This window comes from Physeter macrocephalus, chromosome 5 (genome assembly GCF_002837175.3).
Source record: "Physeter macrocephalus isolate SW-GA chromosome 5, ASM283717v5, whole genome shotgun sequence".
NCBI classification, from domain to species: Eukaryota; Metazoa; Chordata; class Mammalia; order Artiodactyla; family Physeteridae; genus Physeter; species Physeter macrocephalus.
In genome coordinates, this window is record NC_041218.1 from 19229846 (window position 1) to 19248385 (window position 18540).

The 18540-nt window shown below is 44.2% G+C and overlaps 1 protein-coding gene across 1 annotated transcript in view; it reads right to left on the reverse strand.

Annotated features, from left to right (window-relative positions):
* The window catches only part of LRGUK (leucine rich repeats and guanylate kinase domain containing), a 92965-nt gene that overhangs the window by 7167 nt on the left and 67258 nt on the right, over window positions 1–18540 (reverse strand). Inside the window, 7 exon segments of the mRNA XM_055084828.1 lie at window positions 4132–5205; window positions 5207–5591; window positions 5594–6622; window positions 10775–10870; window positions 11496–11697; window positions 13734–13847; window positions 17880–17976. Of these exon segments, the coding sequence (XP_054940803.1) occupies window positions 4692–5205; window positions 5207–5591; window positions 5594–6622; window positions 10775–10870; window positions 11496–11697; window positions 13734–13847; window positions 17880–17976 (2437 nt within the window). The 3' untranslated portion in view covers window positions 4132–4691.

The following is an 18540-nucleotide window of genomic DNA, read 5'->3' on the forward strand; positions in this document are numbered from 1 at the left end:
GGCAGGCGGACTCTCAACCACTGCGCCACCAGGGAAGCCCCGTGAAATCAATTTAATAGGTCATGACCAGTGTGTTAAAGAATTAATATCGAACAGAACAGAAAGTATCAGAGTTTATCACCACAGTGAAGGTATTTCATTATACCTTTGTTTCCTATGCATGTAGGTCCGTGTGTAGGTCATGATATTAGGAGTTGTATCCCTAGTTATGGGTTTTGGACTAGAAAGTTTGAAAGCCACTGATCTAATGAGTACTAACTCTGCAATTTTCTAGTACTAGGCTCTCTATTTAATAAAATAGGCTGCCGGGTTCTTCAGAGCCAGCCAGTAGAGCTAGTTGTAGTGAACAGATCACAGATTATAAACGGAACCTTAAATTTCAGCCAGTCCAACTAATCACCCAACCTAAGGAGATTTTCTGTGAGATTCCCATCACAGATCATCTTAGTTATGGAGAGAGCCTGTCTGCTCCTCGGTACATGACTCTGACTCCTAGAAAGTTCGCATTAAGCCAAATCGAAATAGAATATTGGGGTGCTGCTTTCACAGGACAGCTTTTCATGTGTGGGAATTTACTTCTAGGTAACTTTTTCTGAATAAACATAGGCTTGTTGTAGAAAATTTACAAAATACTAAAAAGCATAAAAGAGAAAATAAAAATTACCCATAATCTAACAACCCAGAGCTGACAAGTGGAATCATACTAGCTGTACCTCCTTAACCTGCTTTCTTCTTAATAAGTAACAAATATTTTCCTCTTCCAAAATTCTACAACATGATTATAATGGCAACATACAGCTGAACCAGAACTTTTGGCCCATAACTTATTTTTGAAATCCCATTAGCTGGCTAAATTATTTCCAGGTTTTACTACAAAGACATTAATATGAACACCCTTGTACATACCTTATTTCCTTATAATTCTTGGGTTAGAATTGCTAGGTTAAAGACATGCAGTATTTGAAGGCTCTGACAGGTCCTGTAAAGCTGCCCCCAGAAAAGTTGTGCCCATTTACCTGCTCAATGATGACAGAGAAAGTGCATTGACCCTCAGCCTCACCAAGAATAGGCATTTGTTTTCCATCTTTGCCACTTTGGTACCCAAAAAAGTCTATTCTGTTTTGACTTACAGTGATAGTGAAACTTAAAACACTTTTTGACATATTTTTTGGCCATTTTTATTTCCCCTTTTGTAAATTACTACCAAATTACCCTTTGTCCAATTATCTTTTGAGGTTTGAAAAGAACTGATTTAGCTCTTTAAATATTTGAAGAAGGCTCTTGCACCCAGTGGAATTATCATCTCTGTTGCTTTGAATACTAAATGCCAGACTTCTTTTAAAAAGCTGAAGATTGTATTAGCTAATGGAATGACTATAAAGTCCACAACGTCTTTTTTTTTTCCCATAAAGATCACTTTGCTGAGGAACATAGCATATGAAAGTGATATGAACTTTGTTTGTAAATGTAGATGGAAAATGACAATTTTTAAACATTTATATTCTATAATTAAAAAGCAGAAGTTCCCCTTATACCGAGAAAATCAATAATAGCTGTTAAAAACCTCTCACCAAGGGAGGAGTTGGTAATCTTTTCTATTCCTTTCCTTGAACAACAAAATGTCCAGCTGCACTGAATCTGAGATGTTTATACGACCAAAACACAAACACGAACCTGACACCATCATGGACCCCAGGGAAGGGCGTTAGACCTTCTTCCACGTCAAAAGAAGGGAAATTTGGCACCTCACTTTGCATTAGAACCCTAATGAAAATGCAGCCCCAAATGCCTTAAGGAGCCTCAGAAACAGCTGCCCGAGGAGAAGACCAAGGAAATTTCTCAAGTTTTTCACCTAAGTGAGGTACTAGTGCCTCTAAAATGCCCCATACACAGGTCATAAAAGTGGGTGGGTATCCTGATTTTCCTCCTCTCTTTCACAGTCTGCACTCCCCCTACATCCAGTCCAAGTATCTTGAATCTGCCCATTCCTGCCACAATGCCTTATTTCAGGCCCTTACCATCCTGTCAGGACTAATGCAATAGCTTCCCAGCATTCCTCCTGCCATCTAAATTGCCCTCCTTAAAGTGATCCTCTATGCTGCCTCAAAACAGATGCCTCTAAGGTAAACAAAACTTCACCATTCAATGGCTCCCCATTGTCAGAAGATCAAGTTTCCAATCTCATTAGCCCAGCACAATGTGCCCTTTGGAGCTACGTATACCTATAGCTCTCCCAACATTTCGGTCCAGAAGATGCTACGCCTGCTCTTCCCTCCTCGCTTAGGCATATGCTGCTCCATCTTCTGAGACCTTCCCTTCTCTCACATCAGTCTGCTGACTGCTCTGCAACCTTGAGGACTTGGCTGAAAGGATGACTTCCTCTTGGAAGTGTTTTCTGATCCAGTTCTCACATCCCAGGCTGAATTCAGTGTCCTTTCTTAGTCTTCTTATGGCTTTCTGGAAAAGTTAATAAATGAGTTTCCTTCTCTGTTTGATGCTAACCCTATCCTAGCGTGCTGTGGGGCCTCCAGTTGCCCTGATCACACGTAATGAACCCTCCTATCCGTATCCCTTGGTAAGAGAGAGCTCCTTGAAGTGTCCTCACCATCTTACCCTATGTAGAAACTATCACAGTGTCTGGCATATACGAAGTACTCAATCAATGCTTGTTGGGGGACTAGAACTAACTTAAGAAAAATAAGCTATGAGATGTTAAAAAATTCACCGTATTCATTTCGTCTTGGACAAACCAGATAAATCAGAGGGTAATTATTAGTATAACATAGGCTCTTCATTACACAAGAAGAGTCCTGCATCCTGGATTGTAAAAATATCAATTTCCTCTACTGCACTTGAAATAACACTTGACATACACAGAATCTTTGTGGACACATGCTCTTTGTGTAAGATAAGGCACGTTTATACAGGCATGCAGTCATCAGTTACATTTTTAAAATACAGGATGCCAAACACAGCTTAACATGTACACATAGTAAGTACTCAATAAATATCTTGTAAATTCTTAAGAGTCGAATATTAAACTGGTTGCTTTGCTTACGGTTATTCTCTTTTATGTGAATGCTAGGGCTCACAGGATTGAACCCAGTGAGTATATCTAAATGTGCCCTGTCCCCAGCCAGAGTAAATTGGCTGCGGAATGAGCATCTGACCCACGCTGGGCCAATCAGAGTCCTTCCCTGAATATAATTTTTTAAATCTTAGGACCAAGAGGCATGTGAGTTAATCCCTTTCTGGTAGTGGGAGGTGCCAGATATAAAACCAAATGTAAAATTTAAGAGCTACTGATGGGCCTATTCCCTGCCATGTGCAGAAACTGATATATAGTCATTTATATCATAGAGATGAAGCCAACACGGAGAAAAAAACACAGATGAGAAATGATAAGAGTCCTGGAGATGACAAGATTCTAGGAGATGACAAGGGTCCAGTAGATGACGAGAATACTGGAGATGATGACAGTTCTGGTTATGTTCAGAGATGGTCCCCAATCTCTCTGAGGTTCTGCTGCCCCTCTGCCCTCCCCAGAGTTTGGCTGAGTGACATACTCCCCTCCCTTCTAAAAGATTCACATAAGCTGGCTCAGGTGGGATTCCTGTCACTTGCCAGCAAAAGAATCCTGATGGTATGAATAGATAAATAAAAAACTGATTCGCCTCAGTTTTCTCCCTACTAATGCTTTTAACCAGCTGGTTTGGCATAACGAAGGCATGAGCTAATTTACATGAGGTTCCCCTTCAAAGAGAGAAGGAAGGTGTCCATTTCAAACAACGTAAGTTTCAGGCAGTATAAGCCAACGCAAATCTGAAGCCCTCGATCACTTGTCATGGGCGTAAAAAACCTGTCCTCTTCCCACAAATTAACTGTGGGTTTGGAATGTTTGTGGGAGAGACCAAGACCCAGAAACTGCAAATGATTCCTTTCTCAGAGTTCTTTTTGCTTCTGGACCCCTCGATAACGCAAGAAACATGAGAGAATTTTCTAATCTAAAAGTGAATTTTCCTAATGAATAAAAGAAAGCTTAATGGCAATTCAGCACTGCTTCAGCCAGAGCTTGAAGTCATGTTGGAATCTGTCCAAGTCTGGACACAAAGCCTCCTTGCTGGCACCAACCTTTCAGACCAGCTCTCTCTGCTGGAGCAGGGGCGCCGCTTGCTGGTATACCCCACCACAGGGCTGCTCTTCCAGGCTGTGAGGGTGAGCCACAAAAGAGGCACACATGTGCAAAGATTAACTGCCTTCTAATAATCCAGGGGGGGGCCTCCCATCTATGCTGACTAGAGGTTGCGGAGGGAAGCCGGTGTACAGACCACAGCGCCCTGGCCATAGCTTTCCATTCTGGATGGCACTGCTTTAGGGGGCGCAGACGTTCATGACCTGGTGGCCCCGGAATGGCTTACACCTTGGTGCTCTGACTGCCCCGAGCTCACAGCCTTCCGTTCCAGTTGCCCTGCTCCCCGGCAGACGCCTGATTCTGGGGTGCTCCCCTGTGTTTCCGGGTGCCTCTCTCTATGGCTTGCTGCCTGGAAGCACCGTCTCTTTGGACAGAGCTCTCTCTGGTCTGACTGGTCCCCTGATGGGCTTGAGTCTCTTTGACAGGCTGCTGGGCAGGGGCCACACCATGCTGCTCTGGGGGATCCGAAGCAGCCTCTCCCTTCTGAGACCTTCCCCTTCTATGAACCTCTTTTTTTTCGCCTTGGATGCTCTCTGGCAGCAGAAGCATCCGCTGCTGACTCTGCAGAGGCCTCCTCACTCTGGAGAGGTCTCCTCTGTGGGGGATGACCCCCTGGAGTTGGTTGATCACCGCTGAGGGTAGTTGTATTTTCTTGAGATAATCCTCCAGAATTCTCTCTTTTCAAAGATGGTCCTTTCTTGGACATGGCTACTTTCTGAACCAGGTCATTTGTGAGGAGGTTGGCATGGGCCTTTCTTCTGGAATAATGTACTTTTCCCCTTCTCTCTTTCTGTATCTGGGCATCTTTAGGCAATGGTTCAGCGTGGGATGGTTCAGGAATGGCTGGCGTATGGACTTTTCCTCTCCAGTCCCCGTGAGGGCTCCGAGGAGGGCTGCGGTTAGGGTGGCTGGGGGCCTCTAGGGGAGCCGGCTTACTCTGGGATTCTGGCTGCAAGGATGCCTCGTGGCCTCCAGGTGGTGCCCTTTTCAGCTGTGAGGGCCCTTTAGCTGTCTCTGTGGATAGGGTTTTTATTTTTCCTAGCTCCTGTCTGCTGTACTGGCTCTTGGTTTGGGGGCAAGGCCTGTACATCTGGAATCTTCTTGCTGCAGGAGCGGCCTGCCCTGGGAGCTTGCCTCTCCTTTGCAGGCCTCAAATCATGAGGAGCGGCCCCTGGGTTCTGAGTCAGCTGTTCTGAGAAGGGAGCGGGAATCCGAGGGAGCTTGACTACCTGAACCCCCCCTCCCTCGGGCGGATCGGGGGCGGCCTGTGGTGCCAGCTCCTGCGCCGGGGGGCTGAAAAGGGGGAGCTTCACCTCCCTGGCTTTCTCTCCCTGGACTTGCTGGGGACTGTGGCCCGAATGGGGGCTCAGGTTGCGTGGCTCTTTGGAATGGGGGGTGCTGGTGGAAGTTTACTGGGGTCTCCTTCCTGAGCTAGCGGGGGCCTGGGAGAGGGAGTCACAGTTTGATCTGAGGCTGTTCCGAAAGCCTCCTGCCTGCTGGGTGAGGGGAGTTTGGGTGTGCGCCTCTGACTCTGGAGAGGAGCGAGGACCCGGGGCTGGGGCAGCCTGGTGGGAGCCAGCCGGCTTCTGGGAGGCAAAGTCACCGGGTCTTCCCTGTCCTGGGTCTGTTTGGTATTGGTTGAGCCCTGGGGATGTGGCAATTCTGGGTAAGGAGTGTCAACCCGAACAACTTCTGCGCTGGGGATTCCCTCCTCCAGAGGTTGTTGACAATCTCCCAGAGGTGGTCCAAGCTTCTTGGCCTCGTCGGGACCAGAAGGATCTCTTGGAGGATCACGATGGGAACTGCTGGGTGGAAGACTGGCTGACCCAGTTTCCTCATCCTGGGTTCTCTGGGGGCTACGGGATGCTGGGTCAGATCCCTGTGGAAGTTCAGAGTGGAGAGGGCCAGTGGGGGTTACCTTGGCCTCCCCTGATTCTTCATCCTGGTCCAGCTGAGGGCTGTGGGCTGATGGTGGGTCAGGGTGCTGAGAAGGCCCTTGGGAAGGAGCGATGGCAGACTGCCCCCCTTCACCTGCTTTCACCTCAGATGTCTGGGCCTCATTCTCAGGGAGATTTGTGGTTACTGTTTTTGAAGAAAGATCGGATTGCCGAGCAACCCCTTCCTTCCAGTTTGGGGATAAGTCTTGGGCCTGCTGGGAAATACCAAGCGCTGATGAGCTGGGCTGCGGCGGAGGCACAGCGCTGACCTGGCTATTGGGAGAAAGCTCTTTTTGATGGGTTGCTCCCTCCTGAGTCAGCTCCTGGTTCTGGGAGGGAGCTAGGCTCTGATTTTCAGGGACCTTTGCAGGAATCTGCATTCCAGGGAGATGCTCTGTTATCTGGCCATCTGCTTGCAGTTTCGCCAAGCGCCTTGGGGATGGAACCAGGTGTGCTGGCACCCCAGAGGCAGTCTTCTTGCTAGAGGCAGCTCCTGCTTTAATATAAAAAGAAGTTAGCTAAAAACATCTTAACAAATATGACGATGTAACTTTAGAAATTAATAACCAAAAAGATCTTTTCTCTTTTTTTTTTTGCGGCACGCGGGCCTCTCACTGCTGTGGCCCCTCCCGTTGCGGAGCACAGGCTCCGGACGCGCAGGCTCAGCGGCCATGGCTCACGGGCCCAGCCGCTCCGCGGCACGTGGGATCCTCCTGGACCGGGGCATGAATCTGTGTCCCCTGCATTGGCAGGCGGACCCTCAACCACTGCGCCACCAGGGAAGCCCACTCTGTACCCAAAGTTAATATTTTATACATGTATCTGATGGAAATTTAATTAGTCTCTCCTCTGGTGAAGGTTTGCACTTCTGGGTCCAGGCTGATGGGCCGCTGTACTCAAATCTGGATAAACATTGGGCTTTCTTTCTTCACTTTATTCCACTCTCATCATTAAGAGTAGAATTTAAAATTGCATTCTCAGTTACAAATTAGTAACATGAAATTACTAAAGATAAAGCTATGTATTATTACTTCAAATGTCTGACAATCATTTTCAGTTTGCACTGACACAGGATTACTGCTTCTATGAAAACAACGCCATTGTCCATCAGATTTCTCTCTGTACTGAAGCTGAATATACAGATGGACGGTCTAGCCTAACTAGGGAAAACCTCAACTCTGGAAGATCAGATTCTAAAATGTTCCATAATATTATATATAGTTGTTTTGGGTTTTGCTTCTTAGAGATGGGAGTTCAAGTGATTTCTCTAATCAAATTAATGATTACTGATGAAAGTTAGAATGCAAAACGAAGGCTTCCCATTTCCAGTCCAGTGTTTTAATTGCTCAGACAAAATAACTGGCTTTCATAGAATCTTAAATATTTTTTATGTCAATTTCTTACCTTTGACAGCTCAGTTATACATAAAAATTATTCCAGTATACTAAAATTACGGATTTTTGCTTCTAGGGATCCCATTTACATTTATGTCAGTTATGTAAGTCTTTATGTAGATACAGCTAAACCACAGAACCTAAAATCAGAGTGACCCAGCTCAGAGGGGAGGCCAAGAGTTGAGAGCCAGCCAGGTCTGTGGCAGTGACCCTCTGGGGCTCTGGGCCCTCCTCAGGGAGTCACGAGATTCATTTTGAGGTGGTTATGGCTGGGCTCTGCTCTCCTGCAGTGAACCTGTTAACATCTGGCCCGCGTGTACCTCACAGCCCTGAGACTCAGAGGGGCCGCTGGCTCTACTCCTGGGCCACTAGAGACACTTATAAGCTTATTAATAAGGACTATGTTAATTACAATTTAAAAATACTTGAATAATATCTGGCCTCCACAAAAATCACCCTATGTGCAAATTTATCCTTAAACGATCAACTGAAAAAAAGTAACTTCCTCCACAGATGAACTGTATAAATAAAATAAAGTGTTTGGCTTCCTAAGAAAACACATTAGTTTACAAATAGTAAACCTGTCAGAAAAACTGGCGTCTATTGAGGCCAATGATTTGATATATTAAGTACCAACCTGCCCATCTACTTTTAAAAGCTGGGATTCAATTAGTCAGTAACTGGATGGACCAGTTTCAGGTATTAAATGTATCTGAGAGTGAGAACACTCTTACTTACAAATTCCATAATTCATACTTTTCATTAAATCAGACAGGTCTAACCTAATTAGTCCAAATAAATGAAGTTTCATAAAACCCTTCAAAACAGGAGTCTATTTTCCTATGCGCACATCATCTAGTCTGTTAATTTGCCAAATGGCAGCTACGACCAGTACTCAAGTGTTACTGATGGTTGCAGAGTAAGACAAGCTGGGGGCCGCACCCCGCCGCCGTGGAGGCTGAGTCTTGCTCAAGAACCACAGTTCAGAGGTGCCCTCAGTGCTGCTGATGGAAAACCACGCTTGTCTCAGTTGCTCGGAACTGCTCAGGCTCAGGGAACTGACTCAGGTTTCTCCAGACCCCCGAGGGGCTGATTAAAAAGCCACGGCACCAACTTATTAATTTACAATGGGAGATGGGCCTGGCAAAGGGATGGGGCAGGCTGCTCTCACCTAGGGGACAGCCCCATGGGAACAGGTCCATGCAGGGGACCAAATTAAACCTCAGAGGTTGCTGGGCTAGCAAAGATTTAAAGCAAAGGGAGCCAGATTTCCTCAAGAGAAACTTCCACGGAGCTCCCATGGAAGCCTCATTAGATACACTGCGCAACCGGACAGGCTCTGCTCTCTAAAGAACAGACCTGACGTGGAGGAGGAGGCCGTGCGGGATGAACACCGCCCAGCGCTCACTGGACGTCCCCCTCCGCGACACAGCACAACCCTCCCTCCGCCAGAGGGGCCCATTTTCACAGCGCGCACTTTCTTCTGGTACTTTCCGGTTACTTGTCTCCTAGGAGACGCGCCTGGAAGGAAAACCTCGGTCGTTATCTGTTGGTTGTTACCATTTTCACACCGACCTCATTCCAGAATTCCATGGGCACCTGATCTGGAGAAAGTGTGTAGAGCTGCAAAGCAGCACCATTAGTTTGAACTCCGGCAAAACCGTGACCGGGCCTGCTTCTGCCTGGCCAGGATGCAACCCGGCCAGCAAGGTCCTACGTGGGCAGAGTCACAAAGGCTAAACCACACGTACACACAAAGCTGTGGAGCATCCGCACAGCACTGGCACAGCAGCAAGAGTCGGACGTTGTATTCTACATTATGTGACACGTGAATGCAGTTCAGTCCACTGGGGGGACATGCGTTTTATTATTATTATAGTGGTGGTTAAAATACATGTAACATAAAATTTGCCACCTTAACCATTTTTAAGCGTATGGTTCGATAGCGTTAAGCACGCTCACATTGTTCTGCAACCAGTTCCCAGAACTCTTTCCGTCTTGCAAAACCTGAAACTCTGCCACCATTAAACAATGCCCCTGTTCCTCTCTCCCCCAGCCCCTGGTAACCACCCTCCTTCCTTCTGTCTCTAGGAATTCGTCTACTCTGGGTACCTCATATAGTTAGAATCATGCAGTATGTGTGTTTTTGGTTATTTCACTTAGCAGAATGTTCTCAAGGTTCATCCACGTTGTAGCGGGTGTCAGAATTTCCTTCCTTTTTAAGGCTGAATACTATCCCTTGTACATATAAACCATATTTTGTTTATCCATTCATCTGTCAAGGACTGCTTGTGTTACTTCCACATTTTGGCTACTGTATTGTGAATAATGCTGCTGTGAACGTGGGTGTACAAAAGCTGTGCAACACCTTGCTTTCAGTTCTTTCGGGTATATACCCAGCAGTGGAATCACTGGATCACACGGTAATTCTATTTTTAATTTTTTTGAGGAACCACCATACTGTTTTCCATAGCAGCCACACCATTTTACATTTCTAATTTCTCCACATCCTTGCCAGCACATTTTCTATTTTTTGTTTTGTTTTGCTTTTTCATAGTAGCCATCCTAACGGGTGTGAGGTGGATTTGGGGGGAAACTGTTAAATACATCTCAAGATACTCGTGTACTAAAATTCTAATTTAGGGCTTTAGAATTCCTAGATTCCAAGGAGATGCACGCATATATCCCATGTCATTTGCTGTGCATGATTCATGAGGCAGGTGGGGAGCATGAATTCCATCTAACAAGACAGAAGCTCAGAACAGCTAAGCAGCCTGTCCCAGGGGGCAGCAGGGCCAGCACCAGGCTCACATCCCCTGAGCAGTGCTCTTCCATTATACTCTGTAGTGCAACATTTGGAGGACTGTGGAAATGCAAAGAAAGGGGGAGAGAATCTCTTGGATTGGGACAAGGCTGTCAAGCAGAACACCACCTCAGCCCCCTTAGGAGCCAAACTTCCAGAAGGTGGAGTTGTGAACTGTGGGGCTGACCCATACCTACTATGAGTAGGTACTCCAAGGTACTGCCCAGCGCGTCCTTAAAGGACAGTCTTGTGAGGTCCATTATGGTCACCTTGACAAAAGCAGAGGGACTGGTCCAGAGGGCTGATTCATGCAGCTTATCTCTGGGGACCAGAGGAAGTACAGGGATTGAAGAGTCAGAACCAGCTTTAGCCTGGTTGGTGAGTCCCCAAATAACAACCCACATCTTTGTTTTCCTTTCCATGCCAAACTAAAGGGATAGAGCAGTACCTGTGGTTGGAGCCAAACTCTTGGCAGTTGCCTCCGACAGTCCAAGGTGTTCTCTAATGAGCTCACTCAGGTTTTGGTAGGCAACACCCAGATCATCTACAGTAAAGAAGAGAATGTATGTTAAAGCAACAGAACTATATCAAAATAGAGCCAATCTGTGGTGATGATTTTTTAACTAGATCTGATTTTATGAATACTGTGGTAGGCAGAATTCTAAGACTCAATGACACTTCACCCTTGTATAATCACCCACCCCCCCTACTTGAGTGTGGGCAGAACCTGTGAACATGATGAGCTACGACTCCTGTGATTATGTTAGGTTATATGGCAAAGGGATTTTCACGAATGTAATTAAGGTTACTTATCAACTGAGTTTGGGCTAATCAAAAAGGAGATTATCTAGATGGGCCTACTCTAATCACATGATCCCCATAAAAGGAGGTTTTCTGGTTGCAGAAGAGGAAGGCAGAGACTCGAAGCATGAGTAGGATTTGATGGGCTACTGCTGGCCTGAAGATGGAGGGGGCCATGTGGGTAGGACCTGAGAGCAGCCTCTAAAAACTGAGGGTCATCTTTGGCAGATAGCCAGCCAGCAATCAGGGACCTCAGTCCTACAACCACAAGAAACTGCATTCAGTCAACAATAAGAAGGTACTTTAGAGCAGATTTTTCCTCAGTAACCTTACACTTCAAAAATAAAACTTGGCTGAAAGTTACTGACCTGCATTGACTACTGCATCAAAATATCCTGGATATTTCTGATTAATTTTAATATAAAGGTCTACTCTGGAGACAGCAAATTCAATCTCTATACGACTGAATAATCCTTTTCTCCTCAAGTAGCCCTCATATTTTTTCTTGTCCATGGGTACCACCAGGATGTATCGAGGCTCAAAATAGGAATGTTTTAAACTTCTTACACCCTATGCATTTAAAGAAAAGATAATCAGTTAGAAACAGAAACACAATTTAGAAATCATTTAGGAGATACGTGACAACATGGGTGTAATAAGTAGTGCTGTACTGAGGAATTTATTTTACCTGTATAATTAGCTATTATTTTCCTACAAATATCCCAGGATTAGATTACTTTTCTCAGCTCATCAAATATCACATTATCACTGGAAAAATAAGAATTTGTCCTACCTGGTTATCCTCTAACTAATCATTCTAATGCACATTACTCTTAAAAGAGAAAACTGCTAGAGACAAATAGGTATGCTCACTGCATCTTTATTACTGAAAAGTAATTTCAATTCTACATTTCAAAAGGCATCCTTGCAGCCCCAGGAGACAGAGATCTTACCATAGAGAAAGGCTCCTCTGTTACCCTTTTGTCATCAACTTGGGCCCTTCCTATTCCTAAACCAGCAACCTGGTTGGCTGGTTCCTATCGTATCTCACAACCTGTACCCAGAGAATGGGAAGGCCAAGCTCATGATACCCTGCTAACCAGGAGCCCACACAACCAGGGAAGCAGTGGCAGGTAATGCTCTGAGGATCTGGAGGGCTGGGTCAGGACTGCAGCTCTCCAGCTTCTGTGACTCTGTGCAAATCCCTCAAGCTCCCTGAGTAATCAGGGTCCTCATCTGTGAAATGGAAGCGCTACTCCAAATGGACTCTAAAGTTTCTTCCATCTCAATCCTACCATCAATAATTTAACTCAATGTTCAAAATCTTTGTTTTTAAAAATTCAGGGGGAAGAAATACAGGCTCTTTTCAAAAACAATGTCTACAAGAGTCAATGACAAGGACAGTTGGGAAAAATGCTTTAGCTGGGAAGAATCAGGAATAAAGCCTGGTTTATGGACTCAACCTCTTGGAAATGAGTAGGGGAAAGCTCTCAGGAAGGAAAAAAGTAAAACAGGAGCCAGAACTCAGAACCATTAAACTGGAAAAAGTTAGACACAGGAGCTGGTGAGTTTCTGCACTCAAAAGTTGCATTAATTTTTGTTTCTGCCTTGTCCAAGGAAGACATTTTAGGGAAAAGGTCTTTTTTTTGGCTAATTAGCATATAAACAAAGTAAACCTTCTTAAGGATGTACAACCAATCAACTGCAGAATGATAAGAATTGCAGGATTTTGAAGTCAGGAAAATGAAAGAACTGGAAGAAACGTGACCAGTTTCACTGAAGCGAGGCAGCACTTAGCCCAACACGAAGGGCCTAAAAGGAATCCCAGTCTCCTGCTCTTCGAAGTCAGAGAGGAAAAAAGTTTTAAGGGAGATTCAAGTCAATAGTAAAGGAATACCAAAAAACCAATCAACTGTCTTTGAAGATCTCAAATAGTTAATAAAGCCACATATTTTTAAAACAAATGAGTAGGAAATTCCTGGTTTTACTCTGGAGTTGATTTTAGAGAGACTTCTGTATATTCTAATTACAGAAGATCACTGGGGGAAGACGGGATACTGGGGAAGAGAGAAAGATCTCCTGAAATCTGCAAGTCTTAACTGCTCAAAGTATGAAAGATAGTAACCAGTGAGAAGCTGGAATCAAATGGCAGCATGGCCCATGAGTCTTCCCTGGAGAAGGAAGGGACAAGGTCAGTGGCAGGGCCCTGCCACTGTCCTGTGTGGACAGGGCACACCCTGTCCACACCCTGAAGGAAACATTTTACCTGATATCACTTATACAGAGACCAGTGCTCTAAAAAGAAAAACGGATAATTCAGTGAGGAAATAACTTAGAAAACAAATCTTGAGTGGCAATTTTACTCCATAGCATTTGGGTAATGTCTAGTATTGTAATCTAACTCCTGTCATTTGAATTATTTATATCTTGCTTCCCCTAAGCTAATTACAAACTTAAAATCTCACACATTTGTATGCATTCCTCTTGGGCCTAGCAGTGTGCGGCCTACATATTGTAGATCCACACACTGTAGCCCCCTCCCCAATCCCAAATATATATACACATTTACACATTAAGAAGAAATCGATTGAACGGAAAGTACTTACTTCTAGTTCCATATGAACACAGCTTGCTAAACCATCTCTTGCGATACCTTCTATGGTGTCCCTACTTAATCCATACTTGTGATCACCATAATTAAAGGTTAGAATGAATTTCCCCTGCAATGTAAGAAGTACAAAGATTTTCCTATAACAGCTGCCATCATGGAATTTAATATAAATAAAATGATTTGATGTCTTACTTTTATATGATTCCATAAATGTATAAATATTAGCAATTGTGTAAGGATGACAATGGGTTTATGAAACTTAATACCAAACTGTGATACAGAAATTCATTCAGAATTCCCAGCTGGCCAAAAAATATTAGGCTTTTGGAAATAACCAGCTGACCAAATGTTAGAGCAGAGTGAAGGAAGTGAAGCTTATGATAAACAGATCATTTTGCTTACTTACCCACTTCCTGCCAAACCTGCACAATAAACCTTCGTTACTGAGAAAGCAAAACTAATAGTTCACCCTTTGCCTCAGCCATTTCGGCTATGCCAGTACACCAGGTCTCCCCCAAAAGCTTCCATTCTCAAGTGCCTTGCATTCCCAGATAAGCCTGAAGGCCATGAATTACAGCGATCCATAAACCTTTGCACCCTGAGATAAGAGATGAAAAACAGACCCGTCCTGCTTTTCCTTATAAACATAGCTTTTTATTGAAACTGCCCAAAATGTATTCAGCATCAGTATTGTGTGCCCTCTAGTCATCTGAGGTACAAATACTGCCTTCTCTCTATATTCTGGAAGCCCAGTTCTTCCTGAAACTGTAGTCTCGTGCAAAAAAAAAAAAGCAAGTAGAAACACATCTCTCAAAATTGTTTGAACTGGACTTCCCTGGTGGCGCAGTGGTTAAGAGTCCGCCTGCCAGTGCAGGGGACACGGGTTCGAGCCCTGGTCTGGGAGGATCCCACATGCCACAGAGCAACTAAGCCCGTGCGCCTCAACTACTGAGCCTGCGCTCTAGAGCCCACAAGCCGCAACTACTGAAGCCCGCACGCCTAGAGCCCGTGCTTGGCAAAAAGAGAAGCCACCGCAATGAGAAGCCCGCGCACAGCAACGAAGAGTAGACCCCACGCACCGCAACTAGAGAAAGCCCGCGCGCAGGAACGAAGACCCAACGCAGCCAAAAATAAATAAATAAATGTATTTAAAAAATTGTCTGACTTTTCCTTTGATGATATTATACTGATTAAACAACAAGATTTAATCTAAACTGGGACGCTGATGACAACAGAAGGAATAAAAATGTGGACATCCTTGGCCACCGTGACTCCTCAGACAACATGATTTTGAAATAAATAATGAAGTGAAAACTCCCAAGGCCGAATCCCATCAATTGAAGCCCAGCAAAAGGCAGCGCCGTCATTAAAATCAGTAGCAGTCAGGGGTCTTTGATGCTGCCCTGTGCCTCCTGGCCCAGACGTTCTGGAGATTTGTCAGGATGGGGGGCGGGCTGCCTGGCGGGGGGTGTTAGAAGGCCAGGAGACAGGTGCCCCTCGGGAGGGTGGGTCTCTGGGGGATGTGTCTGTTGCGGGTGATGAGGAAAACCCCCATCCACCATAATCAGAAGACATTTATGTCATATATTCTATAAGTTAAAGACCCAGCAATAAATATCCCTCAATGTCATACTGTGTTCTTTAGGACAAATACTGTGACTCCTTTCCTTTTACTATCTATATTACATCTATATAGATAGATAACTGAATCTCCCATCAGGCACGACATACTTTACCTTGTTTACTGTGACTCACTGTTTTCATAATGTATATTTGAATCACTTTTCAGATATATACTATGAGTTTGTTTAATTGTGTGTACAAGGGCCTCCCTCTGTGGATCCCAAAAACATTTTCTGGAAGGATGTAGGGTTGGGAGAAATCTTGCACTGTACTTGTGTATATAAAACAGGCCTTGTTCAACTGATTTCTTAAGAACTGAGATGAGTGGTCCCCCAGCTTCTGGAGGGTAATACTCCTTTCACCACTTCCTGCCTGTGGATTTCTTAATAAATAGCAATAATCATATCTCAGAGACCTCCAGATCTGTGATCTTATTTCCACAAGAGTAGAAGAGTCTCTGCAGGTAAGTGACTGTGTATATGGCCTTAGAAGGGTTCATGTGTCTGTGGGCACATGGGGGGATGATCTTTGTTTTGGGGGTGGGTGTATGTGGAGTGTATATGGAAGCATGTGCTAGTCTATGTGTACCTGTCAGAGTGGGGAGGCGTGAGTCTCCACAGCAGGCATGCCAGGGTGGGGTGTGCCCAGGCTGTCTGTCAAGGGGTACTGTGACTTGGGAGGGGGCAGGCTGGCTAGGGGAGTGTGCCTGGAAAGAGGATCCGTGTACAGAGGCTGAGTGTGTGGGCGTGGCTGGCTCAGCTAACAATGTGTCACGAGTTTCTAATCTCTAGGTTTGTCTCTCTTCATGTAACAGCCTCAAGTTCACTTGAAAGAAAAGAAGATCTGAAGCAAAATTCAGGTTGAATATGATGATGCCCTTACAGTGAAGTAATATATGTTAGCAGAAGCAGGAAAAATGAGTACTTCTCAAACACACAAGCACTCCCATAGAGGGAGTAAAACTAGAAGACTAAATATAGTACAAAAGTACAGTGATTTCTCAGACTAGGAACTGAACCAGACTTCCTTGATTACAGATATGATAAGGTATGAAACATCAGAGGAGCACATGGGGCTCTGAGAACAGTGGAACTAAATCAAGAAAAAATGCCCCAGACTCTAACAAGAGAAATTAACATCAATTTTGGGAACTAGCTGTCTTTCAACCCACAGAGTTCTAAGAGAATGCTTCTTACTAATATCAAGATAACTCCTCAGGTTTCTCTTAACGGCTTTTAGAAATATAAAGTCTCAGAGTACCCTTGGTACATAAAACCGAACTTCTAAAACATAGCCCTAGGAGAGAAACTCATAAAGAATTTCCAAGATGTTCTTTTGACAAGATTAAAGGGAAAATGGCCTAGGGATTATAGGGTTTTTTCACTTGGGTTTCTCTGTGAATGCAAGAGAAAATACACACCATGTGTAAAGCTGGTCATTCAAAATTAAACTCGTGGCAACCGCAGAGCCTATGCTTAAAGGCTCCACAGTTATGAGCACTGAGGTATAAGCCAGGTCCATTATTTGGGGATGGTGCAGAAAAAGGATGGAGGATGGAGAAGGGGAGGGAGGGGAGGAGGTATGTAGCTGTAAGAGTATCACTGGTTGGATGGTAATCTTTCAAAAGCAGAAGCATAGATTAGTCCTTAATCCCGTCCTTCAGGAAGCTTCAGGGAAAAAAAAAAAGAGTGGTGTAGGATTCATTTGGTGATAGAAAAAATGATAATATAAACAAAAATAAGGCCCACGGTGAAGAGAAAATAAAAGGCTTACAGATTCATCGGTAGTGATGAAGATATGAGACGTTCTTTCTGTTTAACTGAAGTCATGGGTGAATAAGGTTGCCCAGAGCTCCAATGAAATGGACTAGGGCAGGGTAGTTATCCTCACCTAGGAAAGACACAGACCTCAAAGAAATGAGGAAACTTCTCCTGTCTACTGTCGAGAGCTTCCACATGCATTAATGACCTCCAGGACTTAGGACTTCTCACACAGGGATGTTATGGTGGAAGGTCAAGTCTGTGTATGTGTCCAGGGAAGACCAACTGGATGGGACACACCAGTGTGAAATGGTGTTTAGGGTCACAACGATTAGAAAGCACCAGTGATAACAAACAGAGGGCGTGGTCTCTGGACAGAACACGCCAACCCCTGGTAAGTGCTCAATTCACAAGCTTGCCGCATCACATCAAGTCTTTGGGAATTGTTTACCTTGAGTAAAATCTGATCAATAGAGCAGCACCTGATAAACACAGATCTCAAAATCTTTTCGCGGTGCTCTTTCCTCCATTTTCTTAAAACATCTATTTATTCAGTGTCATTGGAAATTTACAATATTTTCTCCAAGATCATAAAATAAAGCAGCATGTGAACAATGATGTATCAAATGGTTTAAGAAAAAAAACAACTCGGTAAGAACACATCTCTCAGGAAAAACACAAATATAATATAATTCTCTTTCTTATTTCTACCAGAGAACACATATTTCTTGTGCATTAAATATAAAGAGCAGTCTTACCATGTTTAGCATTTCATCAAAAACTTCTTGAGAGATAAAATGATAATCAACCCGATCCCCTTCTCCAAAGTAAGGCAGTCTTGTGGTGTGACAGGCCCTGAAAACACAATGTAGATAACCTCGTCTCTTTCTATTAATTTGAAATTCAAAATGGAAAAGGTTTTGGTGTAAAGTATGTTTTTAAAAATTAAAATTGATCCACAAAACATAAAGTAACATTATTCTGAAAACCCTGAGTTCTGGCAGTGCTAGACTACATTCACTTGCTATACTTCATAGGGATTATAAAAACTTTTGGATTATTGACACCAAATTTTCACTCATTGTTCTTTATCACCTTCTGAATCACCACCTCTGACATCACATCATAATACTTTAAGAGGTATAAACAGTATTTATTACCCATATACTTTCTACCCAAGTGCTTTCATGCTCTCTCTGATCTATGGGCTTTTTCTCTAATGCTTCCCTCCCCATCCTCTGCCAGGTTAGCCCACTTGTCTTCAGGATTCAAGTTAAGGGTCACCCCCAGAAGGCCTTTCCTGACCCCTGTGGCTGGGTTCTGCACCTCTTCTTTTTTTTTTTTTTTTTTTTTTTTTTTTTTATGGTACGTGGGCTTCTCACTGTTGTGGCCTCTCCCGTTGTGGAGCACAGGCTCCGG